The sequence below is a fragment of the Fistularia commersonii genome, chromosome 13 (assembly GCF_037954325.1).
Source record: "Fistularia commersonii isolate RoL2024-O1a breed Wild chromosome 13, RoL_Fcom_v1.0, whole genome shotgun sequence".
Lineage (NCBI taxonomy): Eukaryota > Metazoa > Chordata > Actinopteri > Syngnathiformes > Fistulariidae > Fistularia > Fistularia commersonii.
Window position 1 is genome coordinate 17,247,790 of NC_141296.1, and position 22,052 is coordinate 17,269,841.

General features: G+C 37.7%; 1 protein-coding gene across 2 annotated transcripts; it reads left to right on the forward strand.

The window, feature by feature from the left end:
- The first annotated feature begins 2 nt into the window (after positions 1-2).
- snx25 (sorting nexin 25) lies at positions 3-16,396 on the forward strand. Of its 2 annotated transcripts, XM_086158476.1 has the most exons (22): positions 3-142; positions 323-1,079; positions 1,849-1,933; positions 4,319-4,535; positions 5,451-5,623; positions 6,790-6,976; positions 7,172-7,242; positions 7,504-7,694; positions 8,411-8,542; positions 8,695-8,844; positions 9,440-9,565; positions 9,714-9,878; positions 10,529-10,660; positions 11,073-11,219; positions 11,510-11,623; positions 11,849-11,926; positions 13,183-13,266; positions 13,338-13,455; positions 13,675-13,741; positions 14,862-15,043; positions 15,153-15,253; positions 15,339-16,396. In XM_086158476.1, exons 2-22 carry the CDS (start codon positions 720-722, stop codon positions 15,402-15,404), a joined length of 2,946 nt encoding a protein of 981 aa, XP_086014602.1. In that variant the 5' UTR covers positions 3-142; positions 323-719; the 3' UTR covers positions 15,405-16,396. The 2 variants fall into 2 exon arrangements, with proteins under 2 accessions (XP_086014602.1, XP_086014604.1); XM_086158478.1 differs by lacking the exons at positions 15,153-15,253; positions 15,339-16,396 and having other exon boundaries at positions 14,866-15,037.
- Positions 16,397-22,052: the final 5,656 nt, after the last annotated feature.

The window sequence follows — 22,052 nt, forward strand, 5'->3', positions numbered from 1 at the left end:
AACGACAGTTCCTTCAAATGATGTCTCGGCGAATTCAAACCCGTGGTTGTTTTACCTTCAATCCAATATCGTCGGGTGTGATATTTTACAGCGCGGATAGCAAGATGTAATGTTGTCATTGCAAACCTTTTTCGAAAAATAGGTAAGTAAATGTGAGCGGGTGTCGAATTGGTTACTTAGCTAATAGGCTAGTCGGCTAGCTCAGTGTAGTACACAGCCTAAGCGAGAAACTGTAAAGCAATAAGGGGTAATCTCACACGTCGCACATTTGAATTAATTACCGAATATGTTAAATGGGTAATGGTCTTATTTTGTCTTGCAGGTTTACTTCCTGAACCTCGGGTTTCACCTTTTGACTTCAAGGTGACCCGAATGTGTTGCCCCATCCACCTGAACACCCAAGGGGTCTCTGTCTTCAAATCTGCCGTTGAGAATTACTTGGGGACAACCTCGGTGCCCGTTTGTGTTGAGCGGAGTACCATTTTGTGGATGATTACAGGCAGCTCTCTTGTCTGCGCTGGGCAGGCCAACTAAGGAAGCGTGGAAAACAACCGTCTTTCTTGGTGAGATGTCAGAGCAGGGATGTCTCTGCTTGAAGACTGCGTGGTAGTCGAGGGCATACAGAAGTGTACATTGTACACCCATCTACCATATAAACACGCAAGTATACCTTTCAGCCTGACTTGGATTAACTTATATATGGATGGTGGGGCTGCACAATGCCAACTTTCTCAAATACCACTTCATCCTTGGCACAAAGGACCAGCAGTATCCGAGGAGAAGAGGGACCCATGTTCAACACCTCTACCCAATGCATGTCCTCTTTCAATTCCTCTTTCTGGTTTGTCCCAGCATTCTGCCTGGGTGTGGTAGCCACAGTAGCTTTTCAACAGGCCTTGGGAGGCCTGACTGTCACCTCTTTCTTTTTGAAGCTATTCATCTATGTATCCTTTGCCCTTCTGTGTTTCCTGACTGGAGGATTTGTTCTGCTTGTCCGGAAGAGTCCTCTTAAGGTCAGCTGCTTTGACAGAAATGCAAGACAATCAGCTACACGTCTGGAATTCTTCAATAAACTCATGGTAATCTACTAATTTTACCAAAAGTCTTTAGTTAAATTATTTATGGAGTAAACTGATTTTTGAAAAATGGCTGGTAATAGGCAATCATTGCTTATTTGTCATATTATCTACAATATTTTGACTGGTGCTTTTCTTGAAGAGCATGCACCAGTTTTCTGTCAGTTGCAAATTTGTGCTTGTAAGCATTTGTATATCAACACATTTTGTTACATTTCTCAAAACTTTTAACAGCCTTCCAATTGCATTAGCATGTAACCATTGTTAAACCATATTTTCTATTATGATATGACTGACATGAAACCATAATTGCATGTTAGTCATTTGCTTCGGTCACCACCATCTTCCATCCTTCATGTCATGCTCTCTGTCTCTGTCTGTCTGTTCCATAACAGATGAAACCCAGACACACCATTGATCTGAGAGGAATCAGGGATTTCTGTACTCTTAGTTGTTTGTGTCTTGTTGTAAGTCATAGATGCAGCTTGTGGCTAACCTCTCGGCTGAGTTAATTCCTGCTGTGCAATGAAGGCTCAGTAATGTTGGCTGTGCCACAGTATTGTGACAAGTGTAGGTCTCATGCCAATTTAGTGTGAAATCACAATTTAAGCTGTCTTTTTGTTCGGAAGGAAGGTGTTTAGACTGATATCACAGTATTTGTCCGAAATCTCAACTTTCCTTTCTGTTATTGCCCAATATATCCTGTTTCATAACGTGGTTCCCCGCTGTGATTCAGGGAATGATAAAAAATTCTATTCTGTTTGTTTTTCAGATTTACTTTTTAGCATCACCACATGAGACAGGTCAGAGCAAGAGAGTGGTGGTTTCGCACAATGTGGACAAAGCTTTAAAGGAAGGTAATAATACCATCTGTTAATGTTCTGTTTATTTTCATGCCATTTTAGATAAAGGTATGACAAATCATTAAATAACTGAACATGATATAAAGAAACCTCTGTACTTACCAAAATTCTTACAACCTCAATTCCAAAAAAGCTTACGCTGTGTCAAATGTATGTAAAAATGCAATGATTTTCAAATCTCATAAACCAATTTTGTATTCTCATTAGAGCATAAACATCAGATGTTGAAACAGAAATATTTTCATGGAAAATGTTAGTTCATTTTGAATTTGAGCGCAAAACATCTCAAAAGTTGGAAGAGGGTGATGTTTCCTGTTGTGTTGCATCCCTTCTTCTTGAAACAACTGTCTGCGAACCCCAAGGTATTCAACAATTCTGGGGCCATTGTTGACAGATTTTGCAATGTGCTAAAAGGTTTTTTTTTTTTTTGTTTGTTTTACATTGATGAAAGGTCCAGACAGCAGCTTGGCCTGGTCTCCTCTCTTGGAAAGCCATGCTTTTGTGATGGATGCATTTTTTTGGTTTAGCATCGTCTTGCTCGAATATGCAAGGCCTCCTCAGAAATTGGCGTCATCTGGATGGGAGCATATGTTTTCTAAAACCTTGATTTTTACTTTTCTGCTTGGATGGTGCCGTTACAGATATGTGAGCTGCGCACAACACTAAACCATCAGAGATGCAAGGTTTTTAAATATCCATTGATATCAAGCTGGATGGTCCCTCTCCTCTTTAGTCTGCAAGACGTGGTGTCCATGGCTTCCAAAATGAATTTAACATTTTTGTTCATCCCACCTCAGAACAGTTTTCCATTTTGCCTCAGACCATTTTAAATAACCACTGGCCCAGAGGCAAATACTGCGTTTCTCAATTGTGTTACATGTGGCATATTCTTTCCATGATACAGCATTGACTAGCATTTGTGGATTGCAAAGTGAACTGTGTTGACAGACTGATTTCTGGAGCCCAAACAGTGTTATCTAGTTGTCAGTCTGTTTTCAATACAGTGCTGATTCCGTCTTGTGGTCTGAATCTTTTCATGATAATATACACTGTAGATGGCGGGGTCTTTGCAATTTATGTTGATCAGTTTTCTTAATGCAGTTTGCTGCAGCTGGGTGAACCTCTGCCCCTCTGAAATGTTTTTTATATTCCAGTCATATTACTGATACTCCTCCACTTGTTTTTGATTTGATTACTTCTCCTGCCTTTTTGTTACCCCTGTTCAACTTTTTTTGAGATTTGCAAATCATTGCATTTTATTTTGACTTACATTTTATACAGCATCCCAACCTTTTTTGGAATTGGAGTTGTAATGTACAACACTGTTAGAATTGTCCTAAAATTACTATTTTAATTAAGGATTTTCTACATGTGGTCCTCTTTGGAAATGACAGGGATGGATAGGATCAGGAGTGTGCAGATCATAGGGCCAGACTGAGATGGCTTGGACAAGTACAGAGGAGGGATAGTGAATATAATAGAAGGATGCAGAGGCTGGAACTGCCATACAGGAGGCTGAGTAAAAGACGAAAGAGAAGATTTATGGATGTGGTGAAAGATGACTTTGAGTTAGTTTGTGTGGGAATCAGTTGTATATGGTTAGATTGAGGTAGATGATTTGCTGTGGCGACCCCTAAGAGGAACAGTTGAAAAGATTATCTACCCTTGGGCTTCAAGTAATCTGGTTTGACGGCCTCTAAACCATTTCAAAATTTGTTGAAATTTATCCTATCCATCTATCCTTTTGGCAGAAAAATGAAAGTCAAATGCATCTTAAAGTTAGGATGATTATTTGAACACCTGCGGTCTAGTGCATGAGTGTTTTTAATTGGGGGAATAGTACTTTGTCAAGATAAGCGCAATCACACTTTGGTAGTTGTGTTTGCTCCTCTTTTTTAATGCCATCTTTATTCTAAAAATGAGAAAAGTATAATACTGAAATACATTTATTTCTATATGAAGCACTTTTCATCTTTAATAAAACTGTTCTCTATTACAAGGTAAATTGTATAAACAAAATGGTAAAACCAGAGAGACTGGAATGTGGGGTGACAGCGGAGTCTTTCTGATATTCAGTTTTTTGAACGAATTCAGCATTAATGAAGTTTGATCGCTATTTCCTTTTTTTATCACAAATCAATGTGTTTTATCAGCTGTACTGGGATCAGGACTGGTGCTCACCTGGAGCACAGATTGTGCAAACAAAAATCTGTATTTTCACTTGGAACTCTTAAAAGCATGTTTTTGACTTGGCCTTGTGTAAAGAATATGTCATTTTGATCACTGGTTTCTTATTGCTGTATTTTCTCCTGCTGTTGTATCCCCTGATGCTAACAATCTTTTGAATTTCCAACAACCTGTCATGTGTTCTCTCCCTAGTGTTGGACTACGCCTACAGAGACTACATAATGTCTTGGTATATTCCTTTGAGTCATGATGAGGGCCAGTTATATGCTATGCTGTCAGAAGACTGGTGGCAGATGATTGGCCAGTTGAGATCCCGGTTGGCTGATATTGACCTCGTCAATGTAGTGTGTTATGACACTGTCCGTATCGTACACACACATTTCACTGGCCTAAAGGCAGCATCTGGAAGGTAAACAGACTCATGCAGTCCAACACAATACATTATTGCTTCACTTGAGTGAGTTCATTACCAAGGAATCCTAAGATACAGTCTGAAGAAATATTCTTAGTTGTTTTGTTGTCTACAAATTTTTGACATTGAGGAAATATGTTTTTGTGATCACTTGCCACAGGAGAGCTTTTTTCTCTCTCCCACCTGAGCCCTAGAGGGTCCATTATGTATTTACTTTTTGTTTACTGCACTTTTATTTATTTATTTATTTATTTTTATATTGTTGCATGAAATTGTAGAAATTTATGTAGGTTTAGCTTTTTTGTATTTGTGTCCATATCACTGTTGGTTACATTAGCTACATTATAACATTAGAATTCTTTTATGTGGTGAGTTATGACTGCTGCAAGGGAAAATAATGGGGGAGTCATGATGGCAGATTAATCAGTGTGAAATCATCTTATTTCAGGGAATTAAAGTACTAATTTTAGTCTTACTATGTCAGGTCTTTAAAGTTGTGCACATTCTACTTTGCATAATTACAGGGAGCTAAAATGCTAATTGATGCAGATGATCTTTGTGCAGGGATAGTGATTTTTGCAGGAATTGAAACCTAGTTCATTATTAGTATTTTATATCACCTTGAACAGCATAATTTGTTGATATTGTTGATATCTGTGCATGCATAGAAAGAGTAAACACAAAATTATGATGCAGACCCTGGTCCATTCAACGCAGGAAACATGCTAGATCACAAATACAGAAATATCTGTCAACCAATTTCATTAATGGATCAAGGCTCCTGATTGTTGTGCAGGGTGTCACAATTCATTTAACAGAGGTTGATAGCAACATCAAAAATTTAAGTCTTATGTCTTCCCATTCAAATCATGAAACATAATCTTGCGTGTTTTTTCTGACATGTGCTAACAGACCAGATGACTGTCCTCGGCCCTTTCCTCTCCATCCATGTTTGGTCAGTCCAGATTCAGAGAAGGCCTTTCTTCGATGTGTAGCCAGAATACTACTTATATGTCTTCTGCCACAAAAGGATGCAAAGTCTCATACTCTACGCTGCTGCCTCACAGAGGTCATCATGACTAAAGGTACTCGTTACACAAGTATCACACTTACATTCTATCTATATTACAATATATAATGTAAGTTAAAAAAAGATCCTAAAGAGCTTTGAGCCACTGGAATTGCTGCCATTAATGACAGACAATACTGATGAATAGAACATAATTTGAACTTGTGTGCTGTGAGCACAAATACTGCTCACACCAGTCAGAATTGATAGATTTTACATAGCAGGTAAATATAAGAAAAGTGCAGGTGTAATTATCACTGTATTGAACAACGTGCTATGGTATCATTATCTTGAACTGCAAGATTTACTTCTGCATAAGCTATTAAATAAAAAGCAGTGTTTTGAGCTTTCATTTGTGAGAGAAGAAAAAAATATGCCCCTCATTCACAATTAACCGACTCAAGCAGGGGGTTGAGTTTAAATGTAAACCCTTAGGTGTTTGATTGCTTTGTTACTGATATTTTCAAGGTCAAATCCAATGTCTCCTCCAATTAATACTCATCCCATCAAATTCTAAAATAGGAATGTTTGGCAACGTAATAGTCTTCTGGTATTTTTGACAAAAGAATCTGGCTTCCCTTTACTAAATTACCAAAGTCAATGTTTTAATCAATATTTTGTCGATCGATTACAAAAACTTCATTTTAAAACACTGCTGTTTATTGGACCATGTGAAATTTGTAATATTATACATTTAGTGCGCGCGTGCATGTATGTTAAATCAGAGACTCTGTCAGAATTCTGAAACGTCTTATCCGATGGAACAACTGAATTTTTCCCACATGAAGCTACTATAACAAAAACATACCGTTAAATGTGTCTATCAAAATGGTTTCTGAAATTGTGATTTACTTAATTGGGATCTCTTGCATATGTATTTGTATATAACAGCCCTACCAAGCAGTTGTGACAGTGACTTTTTGGAATGTTAAAACCTCAGAAGTCTGTCTGGTGACTTCTTTTTTTGCTATTGCTTTCTTCAGTAGTCTGGATGCAAAGACCAGTGCATGATGTGCATTAATGAATGAATGAATGAATGATAGCATTTATTCAGTTCACTGATGTTCAGATTTATATCACATTTTTGTTGTGTGTCTTTGTCTCTCATAATTGTGTGACACAAAAGTAGTAGTTTTTTTTTTTTTTTCCCCTGACTCAATATATTTTATTTATGTATTTCAGTGTTGAAGCCTTTAGTAGAGGTCCTAAGTGATCCGGACTCCATTAACAGAATGCTATTGTCTCAGCTGGAGCAGAGGGAACAGCAGGCTGAGCAGCAGAAGAAAGCTTACACCTACGCTGCATCCTACGAAGATTTCATCAAACTGATCTCAACTTCGACAGATGTCAATTTCCTTAAACAACTCAGGCAACAAAACTTAATAACTACATACCCTCACACTTACACAGATATAAACTATCTATGCATACACTCTATTATTAGTAAGATGGTGAAATAAGTTCTTCTATTAACCATACTGCAAAGTGTACACAAGTACTTTATATAACATGATCAAAAATGTCATTTTAAAGGTTATTTGAGTGGTCCTGTCTGTCATTGTAGGTATCAGATTGTGGTAGAGATCATTCATGCTACTACCATTAGCAGCCTTCCTCAGCTCAAGAAGCAAAAAGGTATACAAAAATTAAAAAAAAAAAAAGCTCACATTTCCTTTTTATTTTTTTTTTTAAATTGTCACTAGCTTGTTTTATTTTTTATTTACTTACCGTTGTTAGCATCTAATCATCACTACATTTTAATATTGTATTCACTACTTAGTTTGCCTGTCTGATATAGTCATTGAATCACAACCAGGTCGCTATAATTAGTTTGTTAGGATTTTTTTTTTCTATTTTAGGGTTGAACTTAGTAGCTTGTTTGTAACATTCTTTCAGAGCGAAAAGGTAAAGAGTCAGCAGCCATGAAGGCAGACCTGCTTAGGGCCCGAGACATGAAACGATACATTAATCAGCTGACTGTTGCCAAGAAACAATGTGAGAAAAGGATACGCCTACTTGGTGGACCAAATTATGAGAATAATGAAGATGGAGCAATTGATGACAATGACGAGCCTCAGAGTCAGAAGGTCAGATTCATATTGCATCTGGTTCCTACCAAGTTTCCGTGGTTGTTCCTGTTGTGTTTGTGTTTTTTTTTTAAGGGCAAAATTGGTAAGATTTAACCACCTCATTTGACAAGTCATAAAAACAGTTCACAAATGAGCTAGTCTATTGACCAGCAGGTCTAATGAGCCTCCTTTTAATGTCAATTATTAGATATCTAACAATTAAACCTACACTGTCTCTTTGGTGATATTGCACAAGAGGGAAAGATCTTCAAACAATATCTGGTTTCAGAGCATTTTGTAACCAATCATCTATGTATAATTATTTCAAGTTTTGTTTTAAAGTAATTTCAAACAGATGTTTCAATTTTAATGCAATTTTCAACATCCATTTTTAGGAACATAATTTTTTTTTTTTTTTTTTAATGCAATTTGTTGCAGCAACATTCCATAAACTTTCCACATGTGCAGCAAAATGTCTGGGTTCATGTTTATCTTGTGACACGACAAGTGGCTTATTCAGAAAGCCATTACTGTTCATGGAGGCCTAAAAGAACATATGGACTTGGCAAATAGGGATGTGCTTTCAGTGTGATTTAGAATTCTTCTAAATTTTTACCACTAATAACTAAGTGTCAGTTTCAAATGCTCACACAAACTGTTTTTTTTAATTTTTTTATTTTATTTAAGGTATTGTTTGAAAACATCCTCAGGTGTCTAATTTTTCTCTCATGCAGATTCTGCAGTTTGATGACATCTTGTATAATCCAGGATACAGGGAGAATTTCAGAGTTTACATGGAGAGAGTTGATAAAAGAGCTTTGATTAGCTTCTGGGAACTGGTGGAAACATTGAAAACTGCCAACAAGGTGCCCCATTCTTATTTTACAGTATTTATATATCCAGTAATTTGTTCAGTTATTGCCATTCAATCAGCGCTGAACCTGGTTGTATTGTAGTTCATATTTGAGGAAAAAAAATTCGAGCAAACTCGTGTGTCTTTGTGTATGTGTGTAAACAGAATGAAGTGCCCCAAATTGTCGGGGAAATCTACCAGAAGTTCTTTGTTGAGAGCAGAGAGATTCCCGTTGAGAGGTTTCTATTAAAAGAGATTCAGCAGAGTCTGGTGGGGAACAGAGGAATCCAAGTCTTTGTGAAACTACAGGACCAGGTATTTTTTACAATTTGAAAAACTCCAATTTTTTTTTCTTTATCATTTTTCTCTTTCTGTGATCTATTTATTTCTTTAGCTGAAATTTGTTATTAGTTTTTACTTTAATTTTCCCTAAAGCATTTAGGTAAATGTGGAATTTAACTATATTTAATTGTACTCTTTAAGTGCGCTCTGTTTCACGTGTTTGTTGATACTTGGGTGCTTCGTGTAACATGTATTTATTTAAATCTTTTCATTTTATGCATCCTGACCCAACATTCCTGAAAAAGCAGCAGAATTGCAAATGAGATCACACTAGACAAGTGACATACAATCTATAAGCTTTCTTTTGTTATGATGTTCTTCCAAATATTGAACGACCTTCAGCTCAAAGTTAAATCTGTTCATCTCCTAGTTGTGAGTGAATAGTCCTTGAATATGAGTTAATAAGCTCATATCAATTTTGTTTCCATTTCTTCATTTCCCATTCATTGCAAATGTACTGAGCAAGTGTGCAATCCTCCCCCCCCACCCCCCCAAAAAAAGTCCTTTATTGTTTTTAAAAATTAACTTCATCAGGCTTTCTAATGTTTGACTGATGTACTTTTTGTAGGTGGCTGAAACTATGAGAGAGCGTTACTACCCCTCCTTCCTGGTTTCCGATCTCTACGACAGGCTAATGAAAAGAGATGAGCAGTACAGCCAATCACAGTGTAGCATTGAAGAAAAGGAAGAAGGGGTAAGAAAGACACACACACATCTGTACTCTAAAATAAATAGCATACAATTGACACATTTCTGAATCTTAATATCAGTCTTATTTTATTTTTTGTTTGCATATATGGTCATTTGCATATTTTCAATCATTCAACCATCCCCATATGTAGTGTCAGAGTCTAGATGCAGGACAGGAGGTCTGTGACGAAGGCACAAAAGGAATAAATGAACAGGCGAGTTATGCTGTCACTAAACTTCGTCAACTCTATGATAAACTAGAATACAAGCGTCAGGCTCTCTGCTCTATTCAGAATGCACCTAAACCAGATCGAAAGGTAAGGAAATTCAAACTTGACATCCGTTTAACATTCAGTCTGTTCCACTGTTATGCATTTGCAAAATAGAAAATATTGATAATCAAAGGAAATAATTGAAATGCTTCTTGTTTCAGATATGTTGCTTTTTTGGCCTATTTTTATGCTGAAATTACTCCTCAAGTTAGCCTTATTAAAAGAACTTTTAATTTTTATATGGTTTTGTATTTATTATATTCTTTCCACCCCTCTGCATTTTTCTTTTGCCTTATACAAATTGTCCTCTGGAAGTTCTCAGTCCTCCAGATCATGTTGAATTCTTGTCGAAATCTTCTTGTCTTGGCAACTGGACTTGAATTTCTTTACTTGAAGACAATTTCACCATTCATGTAAGAGACTTCATTAGTTCTGACTATTAACTGAAGAAGCCTCTTGGATGAGGGGATGAAAGCGCCTTCAAGGGAAGAAATTCAAGTCCAGTTGCCACGAGAAGATTTCAACAAGTACACAATTTTTTTACAGTGTTCCTCATGTGCAGAAGTTTTGTGGGGAAAAATGAAATAAAGTGGAAAGCTAACTACATGAAGCTTATCATTCATTGATGTCTTGTAATTGAAACAGGTTTGCTTAAATAATGAATTTCAATTTCATTGTGTCTTGTGTAATTTTAGATAGTGAGCAAACTAAAGGAAGAAATAAGAGCTATGGAGAGGGAACACAATGAATTGCAGCAACACATCATAAGGACTGACTGGTGGTGTGAAAAACTGGGCTGCTGGAGGGCTACTATCACTGCTGCTGAGGTGATGTTTTCCTTTTTAATGTTGATGATTTTTTTTTTTTGTTAAAACAGCATACTGTTCAAACACTTAAAATATGTGAGAGAAACTTCCATGCTATAAATATCAGGCTGATTTTCCCCACAAAACCTCTATGGCCAAAGACTAGATCACATGAACCAATTTTCCAGTCTATTACACACATGATTTATAGAGTATAATACTATTTAACAATACATTTGAAATCTGAACCTAACTGTATATAAAAAAAGAAAAAATCAATAGTTTTTGATATTCTCTAGAATGGATTCGATACATGTGCGAAATACCAGAAGGTTTTGTAATACTCCTTAAGTCAATGCAAGGTGGTACAAGGGTCACTTGATGTATGAACCATATTCAGAATTATGTCATAACTTGACAATCTGTAATTCAGACAGCAGATGAAGGTGGTGAGACTGTTGCATGTTATAGCGTGTGTGTCAGCTTGATGGAGGACACTGAAGAGGACTCTGCCAAGAGTTACTGGAGTGTCCAGAGGAAACTTACTGAATTTCAAATTTTGCACCGCAAACTGACTGAGGTATTGAAACAATATATTTGTTCAGTTAAAGCATTGTTTTCTGTCTTAATAACTGATCCAGTGTTTTTATGGTCATATCAATCACTTCTCTTGAGTAAAGCAGATTCAGTGCCGGTTTAACAAATGCATCTCAACATCTATTACAACTATTTCCACATTATTGCCAGTAACAGTGAGAGGTCCACAGAAGACCAATGGTCAAATATTTGCATTTTATTGCATTACCTAGCAAGGTGGAACTGTAACAAGCTTTGTTTGATTACTGAAATTAATTTCAGTCTCTCTGTCAGTGTTTTCCATCACTGAAGAAACTGCAATTGCCGTCACTCAGTAAACTTCCCTTCAAATCAATTGACCAGAAGTTCCTTGACAAGAGCAAAACACAGCTCAATGAGTTTCTACAGGTAACCCAGAATCCATGACATGCCGGAAAACACAAGCATGTAACACTTCATTCCTGTCTATTCTGATTTGCAACTGCTTCTTCAGATTTCCTTACAACAAAATCCTAATTATCTTGAAGATCAATTTTAAAATGATAAAGCATTAATTCCAAATGAGAAAAGCTAAGAGAAGGTGAAAGACCCCAAAGCCCTTAAATATTGTGTGTGCGCATCTCAAATCTGCAGCGGCTGCTGACTGATGAAAGACTTTGCCAATCCGAGGCTCTGTATGCATTCCTTAGCCCGTCCCCAGAGCACCTAAAGGTAAGGCTTTTGTCACAACTCAAGTATTGTCACCAATAGAGTGTATTGTCCAAAAAAACCTCGACCCTCCTTAATGCTATCCTATACAGATACCTGCAATGATTTAATGAAACATTTTAATCATATTTTTTCTGTATTTGAGATTGCTATCATACCTTTTGTTCATCCTGATCAGTTCAGTGCTAAGACTTTAAAATACGCCTTGCTAAATTGTAAAGCATGTAAACAATGTCTCCTAAATTCCTTTTTATGTTCCAAAAGAAACAGTCAATGTTCTACCAGATTAGACAAACTAAAACATTTCCAAATTTGTCGTCCTGTTACTGAAACTGAATGTATGTACAAGGGAAGATTGTCCAATAATTACTGTTGCTGCATTTGAGTCTTCCAATTTGGCCTGCAGCTTTGTCTTATCAAACCTTAAACAGAATTTGCAGTTTATAAAAAATATAAAGGTGACCTCAGAGTGAAAAAGCACAACGTTTTTAAACCCTAACTTTAAATTATCTTGAAAGTGATGTATTTGAAATGTATTTATTATTTTATCAGATTTCAAGATTATGAAATGAACCCGAATAAGTATTGCAAAGTAATACACAGTAAAAATAAACATGGAATTACATTTATACTATGGACAACTTTTATATGGAAACCAAATGGAACCCAAAAAGAAAACTCTGAAATTATTGAAAGTACACACTAATACCGTTTTAAAAAAGAGAAAAATATTAATTTTAGTCATACAATTGGATTGTCTGGTTATTGTCCACTTGAGGTCTTGAAATATCTTAAAATGCATGGGAACTGTAATTTTTATCATAATGAGAACTCTTCAGTTAACAGTTGCACATCTTTTTTTTTTTGTTTTGCAGAAAAAAACACTACCATCTGTATTTTAGTTTTTTGATAGCAGTCAATCAGACATTTATCACTACATGATTTACAGTCTTGTTGACTTATCAAGATTACACCTAATTTTTTTAGTAAAATGTTCTCTCCAAATTTGCCCTCTTATTTGGCTTAACTTGACTTTATACTCATCCAGTCTTTGGGTATGAGCATCTGCAGTGTAGAAATCTACGCAGTCTGTGCTTTCCCGGTAGTCTTGACAGATTTTTGCTTTTAATCATTACTATACATACTCCATTTTTGGCACCCATCCTTTGTTTATTTCATGAATACTTGAAGTTCTCAACATAAGTGATTGAATTCCACTCATGTAGTATGTTTTTCTAATGACGCTATCTTGTTTAAAGGTGATGTCAATTCAAAAGAAATCCTCGTTCTCTCTGGCCTCCTTCCTGGAAAGGCTGCCGGGTGACTTTTTCTCCCATACAGAGGTACTAACTGATAAATCCGCTGTAACTTCCACACAGTCTGTCTGAGTCCTCACTTTGTTGTGTATTTTCAGGAGGATGCAGATGATGACAGTGACCTGTCAGACTACTGTGATGAGCCAGATGGCAGGAGAGATGCCCTTGCTGAGCCATGCTTTATGCTGATTGGGGAGATCTTTGAACTCCGAGGAAGTGAGAACTGATGTTGATAATCAGAACTCAACACTGCAGTTGATTTTTCATTGCTATCTGCCATGTATCATGAAAATTTTAAAGAATGTGAAAGACCACTTCTCTGTCTTAACCACAGTTGTTGACATTTCTCTCACTTGTATCACATTTTAATCAAACCATATATTCAACTGTCAAAATGTATGAGATGTTATTTTCTTCTTGGTCTGTCTTGCTTAGTGTTTAAGTGGGTGAGGAAGACACTTATTGCACTAGTCCAGGTAACATTTGGACGAACTATAAACAAGTAAGTCGTTGCCGGAAGCTTAAGTCATTGTCATCTTGGGATGTTGTCAGAAAAAATAAACAAGTTTTACTAATCTCTGGGGGGGGGTGGCGAGAAAAAAAAACGCAAACTATAAACAGTGTGACCTCTTGACCTTCTTTGCTGAATGTAGTTTCAGAAAGACAGCTGTGTTTTCTCGAAGCTAATAAGAATCTACTAAGACTGCTGTACAGCTTTTCTATTACACTGTTTTTTTTCAAAATTCCTTTTACTAAAAGATTGTTACTAGTAACTTTATATAGTTACTAATGTAATGAGAAAAACTAACATGACATTCCTGTAGCGCATTGCCATTTTTTTTCCTAGAAATATTTTATTCAGTCCATGCTGAATATCCATGGTAACATTTTTTTTTTTACATAGATGACATTACTATAATTTTATCTTTTTTCATTCAGACAAAAAAAAATATGACAGTGTGGTTTCTGTTTTGCAAACATTTTTTGATGTTCAAAGATAATAGTTGTCTTTTTAGTTGCGCATGGTATAAGTAATAAAGAAAAGAAAATGCCCCCAGTAAATTAGGTTTAGTGGCCTTGAAAAAGAAATGGATACATGTATTACAACCTTGAAAAAAATCCAAAAAATAATAATCAGAAAAATACTTGTAAAACAAGCTTCTGAAATTTTAAAATCTCATTAGCATGAAAGCTTTACTGAATATTCTTCATCTTTATCATCCAAGAGTTCTAAATCCCTACAATCTGTTAGAACTGGAGAAGACCTCTTGATGAGAGGTGAACCCTCTTTGAGAGAAACTAAGTCCAGTCGTTGTGATAAGATTTGATCATGATTTTCATCTATATATAGTACATCTACATCTGTATATAGTAATGAACAATTGAAACTCTGTAAAATATTTTTCGGATATGATCACCACTCATTTACTTAACAACTGTTAACGAACAAACTTGGATTTGTAACCAGGGTTATACTTTTGGGGGTTGCATTTTTAAAAGGCAACAGATCATATGGTATTTGTTTCGATACATTATCACCAGTGATTATGTTCAAGTTTTGAAAACCTTTTGGTTTGTAAAGTTTTTCTTTTAACTCCTTTACCTTCTGTATTCCATTCTAGACAGATCCGGGACACAGTAAACTGGATCTTCTCGGAACAGATGTTAGTATGTTACATTAATGTCTTCAGGGACAATTTCTGGCCAAATGGGACTTTGGCTCCTCATGTCAGAGTCCGAACAGATGCCGAGCGCAGTGAAACTAAAGATCGAGCTCAACAGAAACTCTTAGACAATATCCCAGGTAGCATCAGAAACATGACGTGGAACTCTTAAATTTCCAAAGTGTAGACCTTCTGTACCTCTATATTTATGCTTATGCTTCCCCTCTGGTTTCATTTTGTTTGTTCCAGATGCACTAGCAAATCTAGTTGGTCAGCAGAATGCTCGCTTTGGAATAATCAAGATCTTCAATGCCCTGCAAGAGGCCAGTGCCAATAAACACCTTCTATATGTGAGAATAACTTTCACAATTTGTAAGATTTTCAATTTGTTTACAGCTGAAACACAAAATATATCAACCCTGTTCTCTTCTCTAGGTTTTGATGGAAATGTTGCTCAAGGAATTGTGTTCTGAACTCAGCGCAGAAGTTGACAACATCTGATAATGCACACTTACATACTCTGGAGGCTTTGGATCATTCATCTCTGGACTTTCTATGGCTACCAACAAAGCAGGCGCACAGGATTTATTTGAGCAACTGTGAGCGGCTGTGTTTGAGATGAGATTCGTCACGATTCTGTTGCTCAAATTTCATGAAATGATGTAAATCATTATCAAATCTCTGACTTTTATTGCAAAAAATATCAAATCAGAATCTTTTTCACTCTCAAAAATGACTAGCCAGATGGATCACATTTGTACCAAACTCCTGTTCACACCAGAACAAACCATTTTTGTGTTTTGGGACCCCCATTTGCTCTGCTCAATCCCTTTGTGTTGAAGCACCAGATGTGTAACAGAGCCAGTTAAAATATAATCTCATGACTGTTTATAGATTGCGTGGCAGAGTAACACTTTGTTAAAGGACACAAACTGGAGACCTGGACGAGATGCAGCTGGGCCGGCTGAAGGTTAGATTCTCTGCACCAACATATTGCCCATGGACTTCTACAATTCCTAATATACACAATCTGAGCAACACTTTTTTTTTTTTTTTTTTTTTTTGTGATTCTTAAAGTTTATAGTTGTGCAATATGTCATGTAACAGCCATTGTGATGATTTTATTTGATTATTATGATAGATTTTATTTTTTACCAAAAGGTCTTTAGTGTTTGTATAAGCAATAAATTAAAAACAAAAAACTTTCTCTAACTTATTTTATAGACCAACAGAAAATATCAGAAATATCTATAACAGCTAATAAATGAGAAATATGATCGGGGATGTCAAGCTGCAATTGAATTGTATCTTTATTTTAAAACCCTCAATTACAGTAATTCTTAAAAAATGTTCAGCAGAAGTTCAGGATCCATTGTTTCAGTCAAATCAGTCCCTAGAGGTAACAGATTTTGTATCAACATAAATGGAAAGAGTACTATGTTCAGTGATTACTTTGAACTTGTATTTGGTTCCCAGTAAACCATTGGCTCAAAGTTGTAGACTGCACATCAAAGACAACCTAAAACTTGTTCATTTTCTATACAATTATCCTCTGTTGCAGGTGGGCTGGAGCCTAGCCCAGCTGTCACTGGGCAAGAGGCAGGGTGCAGTCACCAGGCAGTCAGTGTACATATTGAGGCATACAGTCACTCTAAATCACACATCTGGACTAGTTTGGATCTTCAATTAAGTTATTGCATGTTTTTGGGCCATGAGAGGAAATTGGCGCAAATCCACACAGACATGGGGAATACATGCAAACTCCATACAGAAAGGCCTCCCGTCAGGATCATACCTGTGGTCCTGTGAAGTAGATGCGCTAACCACTGTACCACAGTGCTGCCATAAAACTAAAAATGGCCGGAGCAAATGTTTTCAGTTATTAATCCAGAAGTTGTACAGTATTCCCAATTTGTCATTGAGTTTTAGGCTAAGCTGGAGGAAAAGCACAAAGGGATGAGTAGCAAACCCAGCCACTGTTAAACTGGTATTAATCACTGACTGCTATCATGGCAACATCATACTCAGTAGCCTTATTAGTCAACTTTAACTTCACTTTAGCTCAGCTAGCTCCTAGGTAGTCTTCTTTTTGATGTCTTTGATGGTTCTCAGGCAGCCATGTGATGGTCAATTGTCAAATCTTGTCAAGACTTTTCTCTCAAAGACATTTGTGAGGCGGCCTCAATTCTAAGGCTGTGGAGTTTCTAGTATATTACTACTGGGGTTAGAGAGGAATACGATGACCATTACATTGGTGATTTAAAAAAAAAAAAAAACCCTCTCCACAAACCAACAGCCCAACACAGGAGAGCCACCACTTCACTGTCAGGACTCTGAGGTCTGCTTCAACCCCAAGGACAGGGGACACTCGTTTGAAGATGCCAATGTCTGCAATCTGGCAAAGGAGGACCGTTGGTTTGAGTAAGGAGTCAAAGAAGCTATCTCTCACTATCTTTCTTTACATTTTTCTTATACTTTAATCTCTTGTAGGAGATTCATTCTCTGCATAACCCATTTACCGCATAACCCATCATGGTTCATCTATGATGGGTTTGAGGGTGTGAGGTTTGACAAGCATCGAAGGTTATAAAAAAAGACATACCTCTACATTGGGAACTCTTCTCGCCCCATCTTTTCTAAATTTAAACTTTTGTATCTTAGGCGGTCTTTTAATGATGATAAGCACATTATAATCTATAATTTATCAAATTTCAAATGACTTATTGATATCTGTAAATTGAAACCTCCTCCCATACCCTACTTCCACAATCACATGACTCGGCATGTTGTAAGATAAGTAATTGGTCAGGTCAAACAACAGTTAGCTGTTTTTATTTTTCTAGTGAAAACAGAGCATGGGGAAAGGGTGCCATTTGGGCAGAGAGTTATTACTATTTAGTTATTTTAAATGTGGTGAACTTTTTCATGTTTCGTCTTTGAGCAGCACCCCTCCTGGCATGTGACACCTTAGGTGCTTATAGGTACATCTCAAAAAATGAGAATATCATTATGGCTTACAAAAATGAAACGCAAATTTCAGTATCTCAGAAAATTTGAATATTGTGATAATAGTTCAAAATTGGAAAATCACTGTGTCACAATCCAAACAAATAATCAACTCAAAACACCTAAAAATGTTTCCTGAGTTGTTAAATGGTCTCTCAGTCTGGGTCATGAGGCTACACAATCATGGGGAAGACTGCTGACTTGACAGATGATTGTCCAGGAGACAATCATTGACACCTTCCACAAACAGTCACTGAAGATGCCAGTCGATGCCAGGGGACTATGGGATGGGCCTGCCTATTTCCGAGGCCGAAGTTGCTGAAGCAGTCAAAAAGCTCCTCAGTAGCGGGACCCCGGGAGTGGATGAGGTCCGCCCTGGATCCCTCAAGGCTCTGGATGGTGTTTGGCTGTCCTGGGTGACGCCCCTCTAGAACATACTGTTGACGTTGGGGATAGTGCAGCTGGACCGGCAGACCGGGATGGTGATTCCCTTTATAAAAAGGGGGATTCGGAGGGTGTGCTCCAACTACAGGGGGACCACACTCCTCAGCCTCCCTGGTAAGGTCTATTCATTGGTGCAGGAGCGGAGGGTCCGCTGGGTTGTTGAACCTTGGGTCCAGGAGGAGCAGTGTGGATTTTGTACGGGTCGTGGAACAGTGGACCAGCTCTATAACCTCAGCATGGTCCTCGAGAGGGCATGGGAGTTTGCCCAACATTGTTTTGTGGATCTGGAGAAGGCATTTAACGGTGTCTCGGGGGTAATCCTGTGAGGAGTGCTCCAGGAATATGGAATACCGAACCCCAACATAAGGGCTGTTTGGTCGCTGTATGACTGGTGTCAGAGTTTAGTCCGCATTAGCGCATACGTTTCTGATGAGAGTTGGACTGCCCTTTGTCACAGATTCTGTTCATAAATTTTAAGACAGAATTTCTAGGCACAGCCAGGGTGCTAGGGGGATCTGGTTTGGTGGCCACAAGATTGAGTCTCTGCTTTTTGCAGATGATGTGGATCCATTGCTTCATCAGTCCATGATCTCCAGCTCTCACTGGAACGGTTCACAGCAGAATGTGAAGGAGCTGAGACCTGATTATGGATAAGCCAAGTAAGATGGATGGATTGATGGAGATTGATGGAGTTTCAGAGTATGTGCGTTTGCAGGACACTGGTGCTCTTGTTACAATAGATTAGTGCCTCAGTTTTTTTTTGTCCCTGCCAGGAAGAAGACAACATCCTACCCATCACAAACACTCTCCGCTGGAACTGTAAATATAATTTATAATATTAATAAGTACAATTTGTCTATAAAATTGTTATATGTCTGCAAAACATTGGATCCTTATTAACATTAAAAAATAGAAATGAATATAGGTCAACCTGCAACAAAGAATAACTTTATTAACATTGTCTTGTTAGTCTGTAACAGAAAATATTTAAAGTGCATCAATTTGCCTGAAACAAACAAACAAATGAATAAATAAATCCTTTTTTAAACTATACACGTTTTTTGACCGGCTATTTAATACTGATCAATATAATTAAGTAAAATCAATCATTAATAAATTTGATCAGCAACATTAACTCTGGAACACCTTTATTAAAACTTTAATCGACAAAACAAAAATGAATAAAAAAAATTGTGCTTATTTTTTATTTATCAAAATGAGGAAGTCAGGAGTAATGGCTCCAACGAGCACGTTCTGCAGTCACAGTGAAGCCAAGCCCCACATAAGCTTCGTCATATTTCCTCGTCTTAGCTTTAAGGTGACTTTCGTTTGTCTCATTATCTCCATCTCTCACCACTTTTCTTATCATCCCTGTTAAATATTTTTTGATGGGCGTCTCTTGAGGGTCGGTTCACTGCATGTAATAGCCCCTGCTCTGCTGTGTGTGCGCGCGCTCGGTGCAAAAAAAATAAAATAAAATGAAAAATCCTACACCATAGAGCTAGTACTATGCGCACCCTCTGACAATGACGCCACCACTACTGCCACCTACTGTAGATGTACAATTACACTTTCTTCTATTACATCAAATATACACGTGCTCCCTGGTGTCACACGCGCCTCCCTTGGGATCGCACTGCGCACCTCCTTATCTGAGAAGCAATGCATTAGAGTTAGAGACACAGTTGGTGAAATTGCACTCATGACATCAGAGTCTGTCTATATAATATAACAGATGTATAAGATAAGATAAGAACAACTTTATTAATCCCGAAGGAAATTGTTGTGCCAGAGTTACAGAAAATATAACAGTAATAAATAATAAAAAGAAAAAGGCAGAATTAGAAAACTATAAACTATAAAGTGTCTCAGTGAAACTATACAGTATCTTAGTAAACAAGTGATAAAACTATAAGTGTCTTAGTAACAAGTGAGGTAAGGAGTGCACAATAGTATGATAGAAGAGAAACTTGTAGTGTAGCTGTTATGAGATGAAATATTGCACAGTTCTGAATATTGCTCAGTGAAATGAAATCTTGCAGTTTTTGTTTTTTTTTAGGTTAAAGATAGGTTTTTATGGTTGCCGGCGGCTGAATGGAGAGGAATTAAAAAGTCTGATCGCCTCAGGGAGGAAAGACCTCCTGTGGCGTTCAGTGGAGCTCCTGGGTGGTATCAGTCTACGGCTGAAAGAGCTCCGACAGGACATCAACATGGCATGCAGGGGGTGATGGATGTTGTCCATGATGCTGAGGAGCTTCCTCATCATCCTCTCTGAAACCTGCACAACAGACTCCAGCTCCACTTCCAGGACAGATCCAGCTCTCCTGATGAGCTTGTTGAGTCTGTTAGCATCAGCTGTCTTGTCTTGTCTCTGCAGCATGGTCCTGCAGACGTTGAAAGATCTGAGCCTCCTGAGGAAGAGCAGGCAGCTCTGACCCTTCTTGAAGATGGCGTTGGTGTTCAAGGTCCAGTCCAGTCCAGTCCAAGTGGACACCCAGGTATTTATAGGTGTCCACAATGTCCACATCAGTACCCCTGATGGTGACCGGATTCAGGTGGGTCCTTTGTTTCCTGAAATCCACCACCATCTTTGTCTTAGACACATTGAGCTGCAGGTGGTTCAGTCCACACCACTCCACAAACCTGTCCACCACGCTCCTGTACTCCTCCTCCTCCTGGCCTCTGTTGATGCAGCCCACGATGGCATAGTCATCTGAGAATTTCTGCAGGTGGCAGGACTGCGAGGAGAACCCGAAGTCTGAGGTGTAGAGCGTGAACAGGAAGGGAGACGGGACCGTCCCCTGCGGAGCCCCCGTGCTGCTCACAATGGTGTCCGATGCAATGTTTCCCAGCCTCACGTACTGCGGCCGGCCTGTGAGGTAGTTATGGATCCAGGCCGCGAGTGGAGCATCTACGTTGCTCCATTACAGTATTATACTGTCAGTTGTAGGGAGGCATTGTGTGTTATCTACTGCTTGAAAGTGAGATTCCATCAGAGAAGCCAATCATATTCATCAATTAATACCTACCAGCTTTTGGGTCCTTGGCACTGTGGGCTTGTTGAGCCGCATTTTGTAATAACTTTGCATTTTGTAATAAACGTCCAAAATGTAATAACTTTTTCATTTCATTTTGTAATAAAGCCGCATTTTGTAATAAACTGCCCCAACGCATTTTGTAATACATTTTGCCGCATTATGTAATAATTTATTAAATTTTGAGAGGATTATTGCAAAACACACTTGCAACTTCTTTATTCTCTAGGAAATGTAATAACATGGTGCATTATGTGATAATACCTATTATTGTTGTTTGTTAAACAATGAATCTATACAAGAGTGACTTTTGTTGTGTTTTATGCTATTTCCCTTAGAACTATGTAGCCTAATAAATCTATGTATGACAGAATACTCCAAATATAACTTTAGTTGCCTATTTGAAGTTTGGAATTATATAGGCCAATAACTTGTGGTCAAATTCAAAGCTCTACATGGTCTGTCACTCAGTCAGGGAGGGGAGGGCGGGCTGTAATCTGATTGGCTGCTGCATCAATTCTACAAAGATCATGCACTGCTTGCATGCTTAATTGAGACAGCCTACAGAGTTCAACATGATGCCAGGTATGAAAAAACTGTGCCAAATATTATCTGTGTAATTGAATATATGGAAGTATAAAGACATTTTGCAGTTGATCTAAAG

Excerpts from the sequence above, each read along its gene's own strand:
- snx25 (XM_086158476.1), top strand. The coding sequence starts at position 720 with ATGCCAACTTTCTCAAATACCACTTCATCCTTGGCACAAAGGACCAGC. Across the intron at positions 6,977-7,171 it reads AATTTCCTTAAACAACTCAG|GTATCAGATTGTGGTAGAGA; the intron begins GCAACAAAACTT and ends CTGTCATTGTAG. Across the intron at positions 15,254-15,338 it reads CCAATAAACACCTTCTATAT|GTTTTGATGGAAATGTTGCT; the intron begins GTGAGAATAACT and ends TCTCTTCTCTAG.